The sequence below is a fragment of the Aulonocara stuartgranti genome, assembly GCF_965226115.1.
Source record: "Aulonocara stuartgranti genome assembly, chromosome: 12".
In the NCBI taxonomy this organism is placed as follows: domain Eukaryota; kingdom Metazoa; phylum Chordata; class Actinopteri; order Cichliformes; family Cichlidae; genus Aulonocara; species Aulonocara stuartgranti.
Window position 1 is genome coordinate 28,285,620 of NC_138948.1, and position 17,968 is coordinate 28,303,587.

The following is a 17,968-nucleotide window of genomic DNA, read 5'->3' on the forward strand; positions in this document are numbered from 1 at the left end:
TCTTCAGTATTCAAGGTTCACCTTCTACCAGATTGCAGAAGTTGGAACAGTTTGTTGCCAGGATGGGGCTGGTCCTTCAGTATCTGCGCTGCTCTAGTCCGGCATCTCCTGGTGTAGGTGTCCTGAAGCGGGGGGAGAGCAATCCTGCAGCAGTGTTCTGCTGTACGGATCACTCTCTGGAGAGCTTTTTGGTCCTTCACACAGCTGTTCCCAAACCACGATGTCATGTTCTGTGTGAGGATGCTCTCCACAGCACCTGTATAGAAAATCCTGAGGATCTTTGGAGAGACCCTGAACTTCCTCAGTTGTCGTAGGTGATACAGGCGCTGCCTAGCCTGGACCTGAATGTGGGCAGCCCATGTCAGGTCTGAGGAGATGTGGACACCAAGACACTTGAAGGACTGCACCCTCTCCACTGGAGCTCTATTGATGATAATGGGCTTGTAGTCTCTGTGCTGACCCCTTCTGAAGTCCACCACCAGCTCCTTGGTCTTGCTGACGTTCAGCTGGAGGTGGTTGTCCTGGCACCATGATGCCAGATTCTTCACTTCATCCATGTAGGCCGCCTCATCGTTGTTGGAGATGGCACCCAACACCACTGTGTCATCAGCAAAGTTCTCAATGGTGTTGGAGCCATGGGTGGCCACACAGTCTGAAGTGTAGAGGGAGTAGAGCAGTGGCGAGAGGACACATCCCTGAGGTGCTCCTGTGTTGATGGTGATGCTGTTAGAGACGCATCTACCCACCCTCACCACCTGAGTTCTGCCAGTGAGGAAGTCCAACACCCATGCACACAGACGGCTGTTAAGTCCCAGATCCCTCAGCTTTGTGAACAGTCTGCAGGGCACTATTGTGTTAAACGCTGAACTATAATCAACAAACAGCATTCGCACATAGTTACCCTGTTTCTTGTCCACGTGGCTGAGAGTGGTGTGTAGGACGTGGGCGATGGCATCCTCTGTGGATCTGTTGGATCTGTAGGCGAACTGCAGCGGATCTGTGGTGTTTGGGATGGAGGAGGAGATGATGTTCTTCAGCAGCCTCTCAAACACCTTCATTACTACCGAGGTCAGTGCAACTGGCCGGTAATCGTTCAGGGATGAGGGTTTGCTGTTCTTGGGCACAGGGATGATGGTGGATCTTTTGAAGCATGTGGGGACCACAGACTTCGCCAGGGACTCGTTGAAGATGTAAGTGAACACACCTGCTAGCTGGTCAGCACAGCAGCGTAGCAGACGGCCGGTGATGCCGTCTGGTCCCGCCGCTTTCCTTGTGTTAACTCTCCTCAATGCCGCTCGGATGTCATGTTCCGTGATGCTGGTCTATTCTGTTATTCTGCATTCTTATTAGTATTCACTTCACTGGCTTGCCACGGAGATGACCCACCTGCTTCGTGTTGACAGCATTGCTTAAAGCCACCCTGAATGACATTGGCTTTCTATGGTCACCACGTTGCTGCAAATCACTTCCTGTGTAGATGCAGCTTTGATGTCATGTGCATTGTTATGGGATGCTCTGTTCTGTGGGGGTGTCTCGCTGCTGTCCAACCTGCATTTTTCCATATTTGTGCATGGAAATGCAGGGATGTGTGCTCTCGGGGAGGTCCCAGAACAGGGATGTACCGCCAAATATAATTTACTGCAGATGGAATCAGTCTTGTTTTGACTAAAATGGTCCTGACAGAAATACCAATAATGACCGGCTGGTGATGATTCTTTTAGGATGGCTGCATCCTCCTATGTTTGGTAAGGCCTACAGGGATATCTAGGCTCTTATAATTATGGCATTTAAAATATGCAGACACTTGAAATTTTTTTCTGGAAACTTTTGGATTTTATTGGGTGAGACATAAAATAATGCTGCTTTTACATCACTGGCTTTGGTTTCAGATAACGCCGTCTCTAACTGTGACTTTTATTTAAATTCTTGCAGTGAGAACTTCCTGGTGCGCTGGGCCAGTACGGGAATGCCTAAAGAAATTGAAAAACTCAACAACCTGCCAGCGCTATTCACGGTAACCAAATCCCTACCCACCACAGTGCGTTCCCTCTCTTTCAGATTTAAACAATCCAAGCGCCGCCTGAAGTCTGTGACAAAGAAGACAATTAGCGTCTGGATTGCTCCTAATTTACTAAAAGTTTCACTGAATGGCTCACTCACAGCACATCATTGAAAATTTGAATGCATTCGCCTCCATTATGTTGCTTCTGCTTAAGTTAATAAGCGGTGCTCTGTAATCAAGTCACTGTGTTAACCTCCATGTGTGCCATCAGGAGCTAGTGGTTTGGAGTGTGATAAAGCCACATTAATCAAGGTGTACAGTTTAAGATTATAGCAAAGCACACAAGTGGATGGTCCTTTGAAAAGTAAAAACCTTGAGAAAAATAAGCATATAAACATGCTGGGAAGGCGATGTGTTTAAAGCTATTACTCCACTCCTTTATCATGGAAATATTTTCCATCTGGTCCTCAGCTCCAGCCCTGTGTGTGTACACAATGACTGGCAAGTAGAGTCACTGCCTTTTGTACCTAATGCACCTTATCTCTCGCAGTGCCATAATAAATAATCTTTTGTGTGTCTTCTGTGTCCAGGACCTGAGCAGCACTGACTTGATGAGGCAGCGACTCTTCCTGGTGTGCCAGATCATCAGAGTGGGCAGCATGGAGCTGAAAGAGGGCAAGAAACAAACAGGCGGACTTAGGAGACCGTTTGGTGTGGCCGGTGAGGGACTTTTTTATGTCCTAATATTTGTAAGAGCAGTATAAAAGTTCAATTTAAGAAGGAAAAAAAGAAAAAGCTAGCCCTCTCTCGTGGTACAGATGCATGAATAGTTTTGTTGAGGTGGAGAAATGAAAGATCCATGTGTCGAAACGAAATGGGAACACCTGCTTCCTGACCTAGAAAATGCCTTCACTCTGCCTTGGCAAGGCAGTCGGAGGAAAATTGGTTTAGCAACTGTCTTTTTGTTTTCGGCCAGATGATTAGTGGATTTGATGGGAAATGGTTTTCCTCTGGTGTTCCAGCAAATGGACTGAAACCGGAGTCAGAATGAACATTCAACTCAGAAGTCATATTATTCTTAGCCAGGGAAAAAGCGTTTAAAAAAAAAAAAAGCATTCTAGGAAAAGATCCGGGTGAAATGAACAATTCAAAGGCAAGATCAAGACCGCTCAATATATCTTACTAAGCTGGCTTTCTGCTGCGCCAGGCAACAGGTGAGCGAGATCCAACACCTGGCTCGGCTTCTTTTTCAGACGTGGAAAATACACTTTCCAGACTTATAAGTTAATTAACTTTCCGAGCTCTTTAAAAAATAAAACAGAAAAAAGGTGATTCCCATTTTGCTGTCGTTTTGGCATTTACTAGAAAACGCTGTCAAATCTAGTTAATTAGCTCATCTTTTTCAGTCTGCATCCTTACTGTGAATGTGTCAATGTGTTTGTCATTGCAGTTATGGACATAACAGACATTGCCCACGGCAAAATAGATGACGAGGACAAACAGCATTTCATCCCCTTTCAGCAGTGAGTCCTCTAATGTTGTCATATTTTTGCTGTTTACAGGCTCGGTCTTGTTTTGTAACGCAACTCAATTGAGCACAAATAATTCATAAGAACATGAATAGCTCTCGAGTTATACTTACTGCCAACTGTGTTCCATTACGTTTGCTTTTTTTTCTTTTTCCAAGGCTGCAGTTCGACTTTTCCTACACTGTATTTCAAGGACAAAACACTTTTTGCAGTTCTAAATGAAAGAGAAGCTTCAAGATCATGTTTTTAGGGCACCTACAAACTGGAGGGGGAGGGGGGAGATAAACAATGACAGTCATATGTTCACAGGGATCGTAGATGGAAGAGAGCCAAAAATATCTCGACTCATTTCTGGCTTCTGTACAAATTTTACCAAGTTTTAACCTCAGTTTTTCTTTTCTTTTCACTCTAGAACAGATCACTCTGTCTTTTTGAGAAGGTAGAGACCAAAAAATAATACTGATTTAAATTTTCAATTCGTGGCATCCTTCTTATCTTGAAAGACTTTGGCCCTATGTGCTTTGTATCTGACAGGAAATATGCAAGCCTTCAGATAAATATTAGTTTTTGTTTGGACATATACAAAGGAAAGATTGCACCGCTGAGCGTTTTAAGCTTTCCAGCCTTGACAGGTTAATGATTTTTTTTTTCATTTCATTAACAGAGTAATGTTTTCGCACTGTACGAACAATTAGGTAAATATAAATAGACCAGGGTAAGTAAATTTTTAATTGAACACAAGATAAAAATAAATAAATAAATAACTACAACGAGACACTGTTACATTTTTCTCCTGAGCATTGAACGTGGTGAAAGGCTGTGAGATGGAACCGATTGAGATCACCAGTTTTGGCAAGCTGTCTGTAGCAAACTCTAGAGTTCACCTTACATCTTGGGACACACATTGCCCAGTTTAATCTGAGCTGGTCTGGTGAAGTAGAATAACTAAATAATAACCTAACATATAAAAAAAAAAACGTTCATAGATACATAAACGTTCATATTTAATAAACTTTCCATTTACAAAACAGCATGAGATGCTGCAAGAAAAATGCAGTTACAACAACACGTCTCAGTTTTTCTACATTCAGTTTGCTGTCAGCACAGTGTGTCGGCTTAACTGTCTTAGTCTAATATCATTATGTAAAAGCCTTGGGTGATGTCTTTGTCGGCAAGAAGGCTGTAAAAGTGATGATGATTCAGACCTCTGTCTCAGATTAAATTAATGGTTTGGACAACAGCTCTCGTGATGCGACTCGTCCTTAACAGCCTGTAACACCATGCTTTGTGGTGCAAAATAAAGTAACCCCTCCAAAAAAACAAAAAAAACCCATTGATTTTCTTTCTCTGCTAATTTTACACCTTAAAAAGCCATCCAGTGGACCAGCTGGGACCTTTTGCTGGGCCTATTTTGGCCCTTGATTAACACCCCGATCTGCTGTGTTAACCTGCAGTCACAGGTAGAGCAGACTAGCCATAGCATGGTGTTGGAGAACTGAAAGCTAATCCAACATTGTAGAAGAGTAAAAACACAACATTTCATTGATTTAATGTGATATATGCTTTTGCAGCACACAGAAACCTGACAGTGAAACCTTAGCTGACACGTTTCTGCTTTCCTTGTTCCTTGTTACTAAACCACTACAATAGAGTTTTGTGATTATTCCCTTCTGTGTAATTACAGCGTCGGCACTGTGTAATTCTGTTTTCTGATACAAAGATGTTTGGCTAACCTCGCTGAGTACTTCCATAGTAGTGTAACTGTAAACTAAAAATGTGGTCAAGGGCTTTAAAGTACTTTAAAGATCAAAACTGATCGATTCTTTTTTGGAAATCTATAAAGAGATTTCAAATTTATACACATTGGTGTTTGTCTTATTAAAAGTTAGAGTAGTGCTAGTATTTTAAGCAGATTTTCTCTGCTGTAGTCACTCGAGCAGAGCAGCAGGGATCTGGGAGAGATGGTGCGTGTTGTCAAAAACTCCAGAAAGCCTCACAGTGCCTTCGCAGCTCTTCCGTCCATTTGTTTGTCACCTGTCAAAGATGCTGGCAGTTGATTCTTTTTTTTTTTTTTACTTTCATTGTATTGTCACCTCTATATTTCCTTCTTAGGATAGCTATGGAAACCTACATCCGTCAGAGGCAGCTCATCATGTCTCCGCGCATCCCTTCTCGAGTCATAGGAGAGAATGAGCCCCTCACAGCTGTCTTCAACAAAGTCATTGCCACGCGGGAGGTCAATCACAAAGGCCAGGGTAAAATGAAGTGCTCACAGACAGTGTGTTCCCCTGTGATTTTAGAGGGTTGCTCTAAATTGACCTTTTTTTTGCTTTGAGGAAAATAATTGATGTGTGAGGGGTCTGCAAGGTGCAGTCTGCCTCATTGAATTTCTTTACATGTTTGCTGGCAGGGCTGTTTGTGACCATGAAGCTTCTCCCAGGGGACCTTGCCCAAGTCAGAAAGGACTACCCCCACTTTGTGGACCGCAGCACCGCTATCGTCAGGAAAATGGGCTTTCCAGAAATCATCCTCCCTGGTGAATTAAAGCCTTTGTTGATGGGCAGTTCTCACGACGGTCATGCTCATTTTAATTGCTCACGAAGCTGTGAGGGGCTTTTTTAAAATTTCTCAACACAACCTTCTGATCGTCTGTTATCCCTCATCCAGGAAACGTGAGGAATGATATTTATGTAACCTTGCTACAAGGAGAATTTGACCGTGGTAAAAAGAAGACCCCCAAAAATGTAGAGGTCATACTGAGTGTGCACGATGATGAAGGCAATCCCATGGAGGTAAAATAGACCAGTGAATGACATTTAAAAAAAATGTAATTTAATTTGATCTTAATGCAGCTTACTGAATGGCATCTTTATATAAGTCATATAATTGTGACAGTATACATGTGGTTGTGGACAGCCCTAAAGATAGAAAAGTGTTCTATTTCACTTATCAACAATCAGAAGTTCTGTTTTTTTTCTGTTTAGTAAACACTAGTCTATAAAAACTGGAAAGCACAGTTCACTTACTCAAGTTGCCCCATACCTCTCTGTTAGAGATTATTGATGAGATTCACCAATAAATATGCCCTATTGTGGATTTTGTAAAACATAATTTGGAGTTGAAGCTTGCTTTGTTGCTTCCAGCTATTTGCAGAATTCTTCCCATTGGTTTAATAAATACCTGCAGCTTTTTAAGATCCATATGAGTGTCTCCAGAATGAGACTTGTCTTTCCAATCCAATGATATCCATGATAACTTCATAACTAGCAGCAAAGTGTGGGACTGTTGGAATGAGAATCAACACCTTCAAAGTCTGAGGCCACTCAAAATAGGGTGGAGTGCTCACTCCTAGACCAGGATGAATTACTACCCCAAATGGAGGATTTGAGTCACTTGCTGTCTTGTTCAAAAGTGATGGGAGAGTGTAGCATGAGATTGACAAACAGATTGGCGCCACGTCCTCAGTGAAGCAGACATTGTAATAATCTGTTGTTAAAGCAAAGCAGACGACTTATTGGCCAATCTAAGTTGCTACCCTCACCTCTGGTCATGAGCTCTGGGTAGTGACTGAAAAAATTAGGTTGCAGATAAATGAGTTTGCTTCAAAGGGTAGCAGGGTTCTCCCTGAAGTGATAGGGTTAGAGTTCAGTCATTTGAGAGGGACTTGGAGTAGAACTGCTGCTCCTTGACATTGAAAGGAGCCAGTTGAGGTGGATTAGGCATCTGATTAGGATGCCTCTTGGAAACCAACTAGTTTCGGGCAAGTCCTAATAGGAGGAGGCCCCAGGGCAGAGCTAGGACTCAACAGAGAAATTATATCTCTCAGCTGGATTGGAAACAACTCTGTGTCCCTTGAGATGAGCTGGAAGAGGTGGCTTGGGTGAGGGAAGTTGGAGCTTCAACTATGACCCAAACTCAGATAAGCGGCAGTGGATGATGTGAAGGAGGGATCTACCAAATTATTCAAGCTAAATTGTTTCTTAAAATCCTTTGGTGGGAGACCATCCGTATTGCTGCATCATTATCTAACTGATAACTGACATTTTGTAACTCTGTATTGATTACATGTAGCAATTTATGTGCTTTGCTGTACTTTAACCAAAAAAGAAAAAAGTTAGAGACAATTGAAAACAGCAGAAAGAACATTGAAGATGTTCCTGTCATGTAAACTAATCTCTTCCTTTAATGTCTTTAGAAAGCCATATTCCCTGGAGCCGGTTATGATGGCATAACGGAGTACAAGTCTGTCATTTACTACCAGGTGAAGCAGCCTTGTTGGAATGAAACAGCGAAGGTAAGCTCACAGCAAGCACCCACATGAGCAGCTCTGTGCCGTCATGTTATCTAATGAGATTTCTTTTCAAAATGGATTTGCTGTGGCTCAATTTATACAATAATCTGTTGGGACTGCATTGGTTGAATGCGCTATATGTAAATCTCCCAACTGCATTTGTTCCATATGCATAATCCTGTATTAGCACATTTCCTAATTCCAGTACCTTTTTTTTCCTTGTCCTTGCAAGGTGACGATTCCCATTGAAGACGTGTGCCGCTGCCACTTGAGGGTGATGTTTAGACACAGATCCTCCCAGGACTGTGAGTGACTGTGCCTTATTTGTATGACAAACACCCACGTGTAATGCTGCCACCATGTTAAACACAGCTAGTGTGAGTGTTCTTGGATGAGTTCCCATCTTTATGCTCCTATGTGCCCTTCAGCTAGGGACAAGTCAGAGAAGCCCTTTGGCATGGCCTTCGTCCGGCTTATGAGAGGAGACGGAACCACGCTGAGAGATGGCAGACACGATCTTATCGTCTATAAGGTATTGTTGCGGAATGATGTATAGGACAGGATGCTTTTCACATATTTATGCTGTGTTAAAGGTAATTCATTGAGCTTTAAGATAAGCAAGAGAATGTTTATTGCTTTTATCTAATTATGCAAAAAGCCTGTCTTGAATAGCTGACAATGGGTAGATGGATTATTCATGAATCTCTCCAGAGTCAATAAATATGAAATTAGATTTCCATTGATCAGTGAAACCTCATGATTCATTCCCTAGTTTCTGACTTTTCCTAGGTTGACGTGAAAAAAGCAGAGGATGCTAAGGTTTATCTCACCTTGCCAGCAACCTGGGCGGAAGTGGAGGAGAAGGAGAAGCAAACGGGAAAGCCGTTCCACCATTCAGGAGTCATTCCTGTGACTAAGGACAGCTTCCAGCTTGCCACACTCACCTGCTCCACTAAACTCACTCAGAATGGTACCATCTGGCTCATCTCTTATTTTTTCTGCCACCCTTCCAGCCTGTCATAATGAAAAGATGTCCTGTCACAAGTGGTGTTTTAAGAAATGAAACAGCTTTGTTGATGGATAGCTAAGCATACTGTCATTTGACCTCCCTGCTGATGGCTTTGAAATTAATTAAAGTGATCCGTGTTGCCAATATTTTGCTGATGTGTTGATGCTGTCTGATGCATTTCTGATTCAATTAATGCTGAAATTTCTGCCTTTTAATGTGGATTACATTAAGTGATGTGGCAACAGAGGAGACGTTGCTCCTGCTGCTTTTTGTGTGTTCATTTGTTTTCTCCCCTTTCTCCTTTAGTGGATCTACTCGGCCTTTTGAACTGGAGGTCTAACACTGAGGATCTTGACCAGATTTTGCAAAGACTCATGGAGGTGGAAGGAAGCGAGATAGTTAAAGTATGCACAAAAATTATCTAGAGTGTTTTAGAACACTGTATTTAATGGCATTGTTGTAACAGGTTTTTGTTTAATCCACAGTTCCTCCAGGACACTCTCGATGCCCTGTTCAACATCATGATGGAAACCTCAGAAAAGGACACCTTTGACACTCCGGTGTTTAATGCCTTGGTTAGTCACAGGAGCTACAATTGCATATAGCCTAATATTAGGATTCTCATCAGTTTAAAAGCCCAAACACAATTAAAACACTCCATAATTGGGATCAACCCATTGCTTAATTGCAGGGGTGTGGAACAAACCTTTTCATAATCCCATCAGTATAAACAACAAATCAAATGTAAATGATTTAACCTGATTAGTGTCTTGCTGAGCTCTTCCTGTCAATGTCCTCTGGCTACCCAATGACAGGCACTGTTGTTGTTGCAGTGAACAAACTGTACAGTATATATGCCCATTTTCAGTCAGCTGATCAAAACACATCAAAGACAGCTGACAAAAAAAAAAAAGTTTACATGCAACAGCAGCCAGTGTCAGTATGTGTTAAATCCTACTGTTGAGTTTCAGTTTGGGTTCTCTCAGGCTGAATCAGTTCACAGGGATGAAAATGAGTCATAATAATAAAACTGAACTGATTTCACAAGTTTAGAATTTTTTTTCCTTCCCAAATTTAAATTCATTCTGAAATTTACAAAAATTGTGCGAAAGTTGCTGCGATCACCAGCCTTGATGATAAATGCAGTTCCTGTGCCTGCTTCTTAAAAGCCACCCAGTGTTTTTGGCTTTTGAACGCGTTTAATGCTCCAGCGTAGTCCATCAGAACTGCTTGTGAGATGATTGATCCCTACCCCCGCAAACACACACACACTTTCTTTTTTTTATGCCAAGGTTGGCAAGAACCCACTGTTTATTATTACTATGACTCCTGAAAGCAGCAATCTGACTTTCACACCCAGGCTGTGCGATGGTGACAGAGTAATCGGGGTTAAAACTTTCTCGTCTCTCTGTTTTCTTCCGTTTGTAACATAACTGAATCTGGCACTTCTCGTGCAAACAGCTAAGTGGAACGCTGTGAATGCCTTCTAGGACGCGCTGTATGAAAATGTGTGTTGTCATCTCTATATTTAAATCATATCATGCCTCCCTCTTGTCTGTGATGGCAGACTTTATGAAATATGGCCATTCATAGCAGCTTTGAGCGCATTTGCCTCTTGATGTTTTTCCGATTGTTTGAACTAATACTTTTTTACCAAAACCTGGCACTTCGTGTGAAGTAGTGACTGTGTGATGCTCTGTTTGCATTAGCGCCTACTTGATACAGCCTTTCTATAACGTTAGAGGAGTGAACAACTTTTCATTTACATAAAATGATAACCTTTATGAACTGTTTTAATCTGCACAGACTTTAGTTTTATTTCCTCCTTGTTCCTTTTGCATTTATCCAGGTATTTATAATTACTCTTATTGGCGACATCAAATTCCAGCACTTTAACCCCGTCTTGGAAACCTACATCAACAAGCACTTCAGCGCCACCTTGGCTTACGTGTGAGTCCCCGTTCTATATTTATACTTTTAATAGCTTGTGCTGTTTATTCTTAATTCTTTCAGCTCTTCTTCTCCTCCCACACCATAATTACCCCCTTAGACCTTAATGTCTAACTGATTCACTTTCTCAGGAAGCTAACCGGGGTGCTTAACTACTATGTGGGCCATGCTGAAGAGCCTGGCCTGACTGAGAGACTCTATGCTGCACTCAAAGCTCTCAAGTACCTGTTCAGGTTTATTGTACAGTCCCGAGTCCTCTATCTCAGGTGTGAGAAGCACTGCAACACAAGAATCCACTCAGCATTTCCATCATTCGGAGGGTGACTTCTTGTGTTTTAATGGTGGTGTTTTTACTGCAGGTTCTATGGGAACAGCGAGGACGGAGACGCTTTCTTCAACTCCATCCGCACCCTCTTCCTCTCTTTCAACTCTCTCATGGACAGACCGCTGGATGAGGGAGTAAAGATAAAGGTACATTGAAGGTGTTTGTGTGTTTAGGAACTAAATATATCATGTGGAAGCATTTTATAATTGTATTTATTTATTTATTTTTAACCAAAAAGCCATTTGTCTAGCTTTACAATGGAACTAAAATGCAGCTGGTCAGACTTTATGAAGATATTATTTTGGTTTTTGGTCTCTGTTTTTCTGCTGCTGCTGTTCAATAACTGCAGCAATCCAGCTGTGAAAAATGTGTTACACTGTTGTACACAAGTTATGGAGGAAGCTGTACAAATTAACTGCAAAATAATGTGAGCTCTTTGCTGGCGGGCTCGATGAGGTGAGGAACAAGCTCAGTTAAAAAGCTTGTTTGACTAGAGAATAAAAATCGTCTTCAGCCTGATGAGACCTGATTCTTTTCTTTTTTTCAGGGGGCTATATTGAAATACCTCCCCAGCATCATTAATGACATCCAGACTGTGTTTGATCCTGTGGAGCTCAGGTAACTCTCCAGAGAGTTTGCACAGCGGGAAATGATAATTGCCTGTCTACGTGCAAATTGTCATATTTACTTCTGAGCAAAGGAGGCGTTTTTCCTCAATTCTTGCCGCAGTAAAATCAACCCGTCGTGTGTGCGGCTCATTAGTCCTCTGTGACTATAATTACTGGATGTGAAATGTGAATAGCATTAAAATTGTCACAGCTGCTCTTTTGCCTCTTTTTCTTTCAGCGTTCTCCTCGCGAAGTTCATCGAGAGCATTCCCGACTCTCAGCTCGTGCGTCAGAAGCTTGGTTGCATGTGTAAAATGGTGGAGAGTGACCTTTTCAGGCAGCCAGGTAGGAGTCCTTGAGGCTCAAAAAAAAAAAGCCTGTGATGACATTTCGTATGAGATGAAAGAGGAAAAGCAACTTTTACACTTGCGTACAAGTTTATTAGGTTAGATCCATTAACGGGAAATGTGCCGTGTTCCCTCAGAGTGTCGAGATGTGCTTCTGCCGCTTGTTACCGATCAGCTGAGTGGGCAGCTGGACGACCACTCGACTAAACCAGACTACGAGGCCTGCGTCCAGCTGCTCAGCACAGTGCTGGACAACCTGGACCGCAAAGACGTGGTGAGGCAATTACTGGTTCACGTCCAAATTACCGTAGGAATTATCTCGTCAGAAATGAGGTGGTCGATACGAGCTGCCAAAATTCAATTTATCCACAGAGAGCGTAAAGAGCTTAGGTATCCATGGGGATCACAAAGAAAAACTGCTACTCTTTACCATCACAAGGAGCCAGTTGGATTGAATTGAGCCTATTTTTAGATTTTATCTTAGTACTTTTAACTGGAGAAAAAAGCCTTAGGCAGACCCATAGCATGCTGGAGGGATTATAGATCTCATCTAACCTGGAGGAGTCTGCGATCCTCTGGAGAAGCTGGAGGATGTAGTTAAGGATAGGAATGTCTTGGCTGCTCTGCTTACCCTGCTGCCACTGTTGTGCTTATCCAAGATAAGCTGTTCAAAATGGATGGATGGATGGTTAAGTGGAACATCTAGTTATCCCAGTTTGACTTTTACTTGCCTAGGTTTTGAAATATTGCTCTCTAGTGACTTTTCCTCTCCCCCCCCCCCCCCCCCCCCCCACCCCCCCACCCTATTATACCGGAGATGAATGGAATTACCTTCTTTGATGCTCCAGTGAGAAGAAAAATGGCAGTCACATCACTTCCCACATAGGTTGTCTGGATAATCCACAAACCTACATTTACTAGTGTGAAGCCTACCTTCTAACGTTGATAAATATGAAAAATACACATTAAATTATTTCATCCTTTTATTTTATACCTAAAGAAAAACAGCAGACCATAACAGACCAGCGACCTGCCCATATTCACGAGTTCCAAAAATAGAGCTATGTCAAAGGATGATTCAGCACAAGCATGACAGAGTAATAAAGTAGAAAGCAATAAATTCAACAAATCCCACTGCAGTATCTTTTTACTGTTTAGATGAGAGAGCAGGCTTCGTGTGTAGCTTGGTGATATGCAAACTGCTGCTGAGTTTTGTGGTCAAAAATGTAGCCAAGCTGACAACGTGGTGTCAGTAAATTTAGAGCTGAATCCATTAAAACGCTAAAAACCTTAGAGCTGGCAGTCTCTTATAGGTTGTACACATTTGTTTGTATTTTTGAATTGTTTCTAAGTTTTCTTTCCATTGCCAGAAAGCATAAATTAATCCTGATTAATTTAGTTTGCAACTGAATGTGGTCAATTTCATGCAATCTGGTAAAAATCACAAATCTGGAGCCTTCTGCATGTACACAAAATGTACAATAACTATTCATATTCATAATCCAGCCAGAACCACGTGGATTTGTAACAGGATTTCAGACATTCCCCCACAAACAGGGACATAATTGCTGCAGGACAGCAATTCAACTGCAAAATGATGTAGCCTCTCTTATATAAAGGATTATAACCAGAATACAACCCGATGGCAACCAGTTGAGTTGAGTTCCAACTCTGAGCTCATTGGAACAGAATGACTGTGATTAGCTGGAACGTGCGGCAGCAGTCTGCTATTATTTACAAGCCTTCGCCAGTTTGTCTGAGAGTGATTGCAGTCAGCACGAATCAGGCCGTGATGGTTTAGAGACGGATTCCACCAGGAAACCAGAGGTCACACAGAGGTTGAGGTTGTTGCACTCTCAACCACCTGAGGAGCAGTTAGTTGCCACAACTACTTGTTAGTCAGAAATGGGGGGGGGGGATGGACGACCACAATTTTTCTCTTGAATTTTTACTCTAATATGACTAAAATCCAGACATGACAGTTTCTGATACAGAAATGCTTGACAACTGGAATTAGTGAATCAATCCACTAATTGATTGAGTTATTATATTTTATGTGTGTATGTGCGCGTGTGTGTCTATTTTAAAATTAAATACTGTGGGCACCGCAAAGGGAATTTCATTCATCTCCACGGGGACAAATACTGTAAAAGCTGAGTATTTCAAAAATAATGAAAGCGCCCCTGTTAACAGTTTAACAAAAAGGGATTCTGTCAGTCTGTGACAGCACGTCTACGTCGCTGGTAACGGTGCCTGAAGCTGTTCTGTCTGCGCAGGGTCCAACCAGGGGGCACGTTCAGCTGATAATGGAGAGGCTTCTTCGCAGGGTTAATCGCACTGTCATCAGCATGGACCGATCATCTCCTCTCATTGTAAGACACACTCATATTACAGCTGAAATGTGTCCTTGACAACCACATTGTCAGCATTGGTTTTAATATTAATGGCACTGACATGAACAATGGCTATATATATAGCTGAATATGTAAAATATGTGCTGAAAGTGTCTTTTTTTTTTTTTACTTTAAAGATATTTGACTGTCTCTCTCTTGTGGCAGGGTCACTATCTCGCCTGCATGACGGCGATCCTCAAACAAATGGACGACATGCATTACTCCCACTACATCAGCACCTTCAAGACGAGACAGGATATCATTGTAAGTGTCTTGGTTCCTCCCCTCTTGGCTACAGCTTGTCCTGAAGCATCTCATCAATAATGGGCTTTAAACCACCCAGGCCACTTACTGCTCCTTAAGAGAATATTGATTCTAGACATTTCATGCAGTGGATTAAGCACGCATGATGAGGATGTCCGTGGGCCTTAATTAAGCCGTGGGACCATTATGCCTGACTGACGTGTAGTTGCAGTGCTGTGAATTTTTGGCAGGTTTTATTATATTTCTTTAAAGGGCTGGAGAGTAAACCCATGCAGTAATGATTTTATTGTACTTTTGACCCAAGGACTTCCTCATGGAGACATTCATCATGTTTAAAGACCTCATGGGAAATGTCTTCCCCGCTGACTGGATGGTCATGAACCTGGTGCAGATGGGAGTCTTCCTCAGGGCCATTAACCTGTACTCAGACGTCCTTAACAAGTTTTTCCTGGACAAGGTGCATTTTGAACTCCAGGTTAGTCTCGTCCTCCTCCTGCTTCAGTAGAGGTTACATTCTTTATTAAACACAAACTCGAAATCGGTTAATTATGGTATTAATATTTGAAAACCCTGCTTCCCCTCGCAGCTGTGGAATAACTACTTTCATTTGACCGTGGCGTTTCTCACTCACAAGACGCTGCAGCTGGAGTCCTTCTCTCAAGAAAAACGAAACAAGATACTGAACAAGTGAGACCATTTACTATTCATCAGACAGGTTATTAAAGATAACAAACAGATTGTGCGTTGTGTAGAATGTAAACAAAAATAGAGTGCGTTTTATAATTGGCTAAATATGGAAGAAAAGCATATTAAATGCTGAAGAATAAATGTGTTTTCATTTTTATTTTTAATACACAATACAAGAAAAAAAAGACTGGCATCACTTTTGTTTTGAAAAGTCCTTATTTTTGAAAGCACATTTGTTTTCTTCTAATGTAACCTGAAATTGATTGGAAATCTTGTAAATGGCAAATAATGATTAATGGAATAATTCATCATAAATCATTTATGAATTTTTTAATGGAGTATCTACAAAGGCATACATTGGGCCTCGTTAGCAACCATTACTTCTGTTCTCCTGTGGCACATTGTGCTACCGAACTCAAGTTCATCACATTAAAAGACTGATTAATCATTTGAAAACCCCATTCCTATTACGTCCGCTGTTGCATTGATTAAAGAAGTGGTAAATTTGGTTAGTGGAGCGGGTGGAGAATCAGGCTCTGCGGGTCAAATTATAGTGTTAAAATGGACCAAAAAAATTGAAATCTAATGTTCTTCTCAAGTTCTAAGAAATAAAGGGTATCCTGGTAATTCAACAGTATGTACCACTCCATTTAAACAAACTGGTTTTAGTGGGAAGCCAGAGTACCTACAGGAGTTTGACAGATACCTCACAGGTCCTTATCTGCCAGCTTCTCAAACTAAAAGAACAAGAGAGTTTTTGATTCAATTTTATTGATATAGCGCAAATAATAGCAACAGTGGCCTAAAGGTGCTTTACATTGTACAGACCATACAGTAATACAGACCCAGCAATCAGATGGCCCTTTATGATCTACCGAATCCAAACTGGAAGCTGAAGAGGTGGCTGAAAGCTGAAGGCTCTGCCTCCCATTTTACTTTTAAATACTCTAGCAAGCAAGTGAGCTGCTCTATATGGGTGATATGGTACTACGAGGTAGGATGTGGTCTGATAATTATTTGTTCTATTTTTTGTTTTCCTTTCTGCAGTTAAATATAAGATTTAAATCATATGCAAATGACTGCATTTTGTCATCATTTCCCATTTGCACACCTCTTATGCCACTTTTGTTGTGGTTGTAGAGCATATTTTAACAACGCTTTGATTGAATTTTGCTGCAGATACGGAGACATGAGGAAGACTATTGGATTTAAGATCAGAGATATGTGGTATAATCTCGGTGAGTGTGCTGGACCATCTGGTAATGCTTCTGTTATCACAGAGTTTGTGGAACTGTGTATTCATTCCCTGCAAGTAATGCAAGGGGAATAACAAGACAATATTTTTTTATTGTCCGGCTTCATATTTTGTTGTTGTTTTGTTTGCCACATTATTAGATTTGTCCTCTCTTTGTTGAGAATGAAGATGTGGTTTATTGCCTCCTCAAATAACACTATGATGTTTCTGTGTGATAATGTTCGTTGTCCCTCAGGCCCCCACAAAATGAAGTTCATCCCAGCTATGGTCGGACCCATTCTGGAGGTCACATTAGTGCCTGAGCCCGAACTGAGGAAAGCCACCATCCCAATCTTCTTTGATATGATGCAGTGCGAGCACAACTTCAGCCCTGGACACACGTTTGAAACGGTGAAAATCTGCCTCAGAAGTTCGCCACTTTGGTGGTTTTTGTTTGAATTCTGCGAAAGCTGCTCCTGGCTAAATATGACATTTGTGATGCTTGTGTGATGGTGGCCTTGGTTACTTTATTTATTTTTTAAATTTTCTTTTCATCTTTGCAGTTTGAAAATGAATTGATAACAAAATTGGATCAAGAGGTAGAGGGAGGCCGAGGGGATGAGCAGTACAAAGTCCTGCTGGAGAAAACGTAAGCCAGAGGAGCAGATCAAACAGCAAAGATTTCTTTTACCCGAATCTGTTTAAGGAGTACACCGCACTGATGAAAAGCACTGATTCTTTCTCAAAAAGGGATTCGCATAGGATTGCTTCAAAAAATAATACAAAGGCCTTTCTGATTGTATTTTGATTCGGCTCTCAAGGAGCCAGAAGAGCGAGGTAGTCTGTTAGAATTGTAAGCAAGTCGGGCTTTAGCAAAGTGATGAACTAGAAATTTACCTTCACAATTGAAGAGTGGTCTATAAATGACTTTTGTTTTGTTGGGTATGTGTAGATTATTGGAGCACTGCAGACGCCACAGATACCTGTCCCAGTCAGGAGAAGAGCTGGCTCTGCTGCTGAGCAGCCTGCTGGAGAATCTACTGGCGTACCGCACCATCACACACGATGAGAGCCCCGAGCACCGCATGAGCTGCACCGTCAATGTGCTGGTATGCCCTCTGCCTATATTAACCAAAGGTGTAATGCTATTTGCAATATAAAGCAATCACCTATGCAAATAGCTTGAAAGAAAATGTTTAAAGAAAAAGCATCAAATTTTCCCTCTTTTTTTTTTTTTTTTTTCCTTCCTGCAGAATTTCTACAAAGAGAAGAAGAGGGAGGACATTTACATTAGGTGTGTCAGATTGAGACGTAAAGCCTATTGGTTTG

The 17,968-nt window shown here is 41.7% G+C and overlaps 2 protein-coding genes across 4 annotated transcripts in view; one reads left to right on the forward strand and one right to left on the reverse strand.

Moving 5' to 3' along the window:
• The window catches only part of dock5 (dedicator of cytokinesis 5), a 39,441-nt gene that overhangs the window by 10,681 nt on the left and 10,792 nt on the right, over window positions 1-17,968 (forward strand). For all 3 annotated transcript variants that reach the window (XM_082555217.1, XM_082555215.1, XM_082555216.1), the window contains exons 9-35: window positions 1,933-2,014; window positions 2,593-2,722; window positions 3,453-3,525; window positions 5,644-5,786; window positions 5,942-6,067; window positions 6,199-6,323; window positions 7,727-7,825; window positions 8,055-8,127; window positions 8,251-8,354; window positions 8,612-8,792; window positions 9,138-9,235; window positions 9,317-9,406; window positions 10,681-10,781; window positions 10,913-11,047; window positions 11,141-11,252; window positions 11,654-11,724; window positions 11,953-12,059; window positions 12,199-12,335; window positions 14,338-14,433; window positions 14,620-14,718; window positions 15,023-15,193; window positions 15,305-15,405; window positions 16,585-16,643; window positions 16,896-17,050; window positions 17,203-17,288; window positions 17,592-17,748; window positions 17,893-17,933. In XM_082555217.1, coding sequence (XP_082411343.1) covers window positions 1,933-2,014; window positions 2,593-2,722; window positions 3,453-3,525; window positions 5,644-5,786; window positions 5,942-6,067; window positions 6,199-6,323; window positions 7,727-7,825; window positions 8,055-8,127; window positions 8,251-8,354; window positions 8,612-8,792; window positions 9,138-9,235; window positions 9,317-9,406; window positions 10,681-10,781; window positions 10,913-11,047; window positions 11,141-11,252; window positions 11,654-11,724; window positions 11,953-12,059; window positions 12,199-12,335; window positions 14,338-14,433; window positions 14,620-14,718; window positions 15,023-15,193; window positions 15,305-15,405; window positions 16,585-16,643; window positions 16,896-17,050; window positions 17,203-17,288; window positions 17,592-17,748; window positions 17,893-17,933 — 2,952 coding nt within the window. The remainder of the gene's footprint in view (window positions 1-1,932; window positions 2,015-2,592; window positions 2,723-3,452; window positions 3,526-5,643; window positions 5,787-5,941; window positions 6,068-6,198; window positions 6,324-7,726; window positions 7,826-8,054; window positions 8,128-8,250; window positions 8,355-8,611; window positions 8,793-9,137; window positions 9,236-9,316; window positions 9,407-10,680; window positions 10,782-10,912; window positions 11,048-11,140; window positions 11,253-11,653; window positions 11,725-11,952; window positions 12,060-12,198; window positions 12,336-14,337; window positions 14,434-14,619; window positions 14,719-15,022; window positions 15,194-15,304; window positions 15,406-16,584; window positions 16,644-16,895; window positions 17,051-17,202; window positions 17,289-17,591; window positions 17,749-17,892; window positions 17,934-17,968) is intronic.
• On the reverse strand, window positions 18-919 carry LOC309719500 (uncharacterized protein; the record flags this gene model as incomplete). Its single annotated transcript, XM_082555664.1, has 2 exons — window positions 902-919; window positions 18-762 (listed from the first exon to the last, which is right to left on the reverse strand). The coding sequence occupies exon 2, from the start codon at window positions 555-557 to the stop codon at window positions 18-20; it is 540 nt and encodes a 179-aa protein (XP_082411790.1). The 5' UTR covers window positions 558-762; window positions 902-919.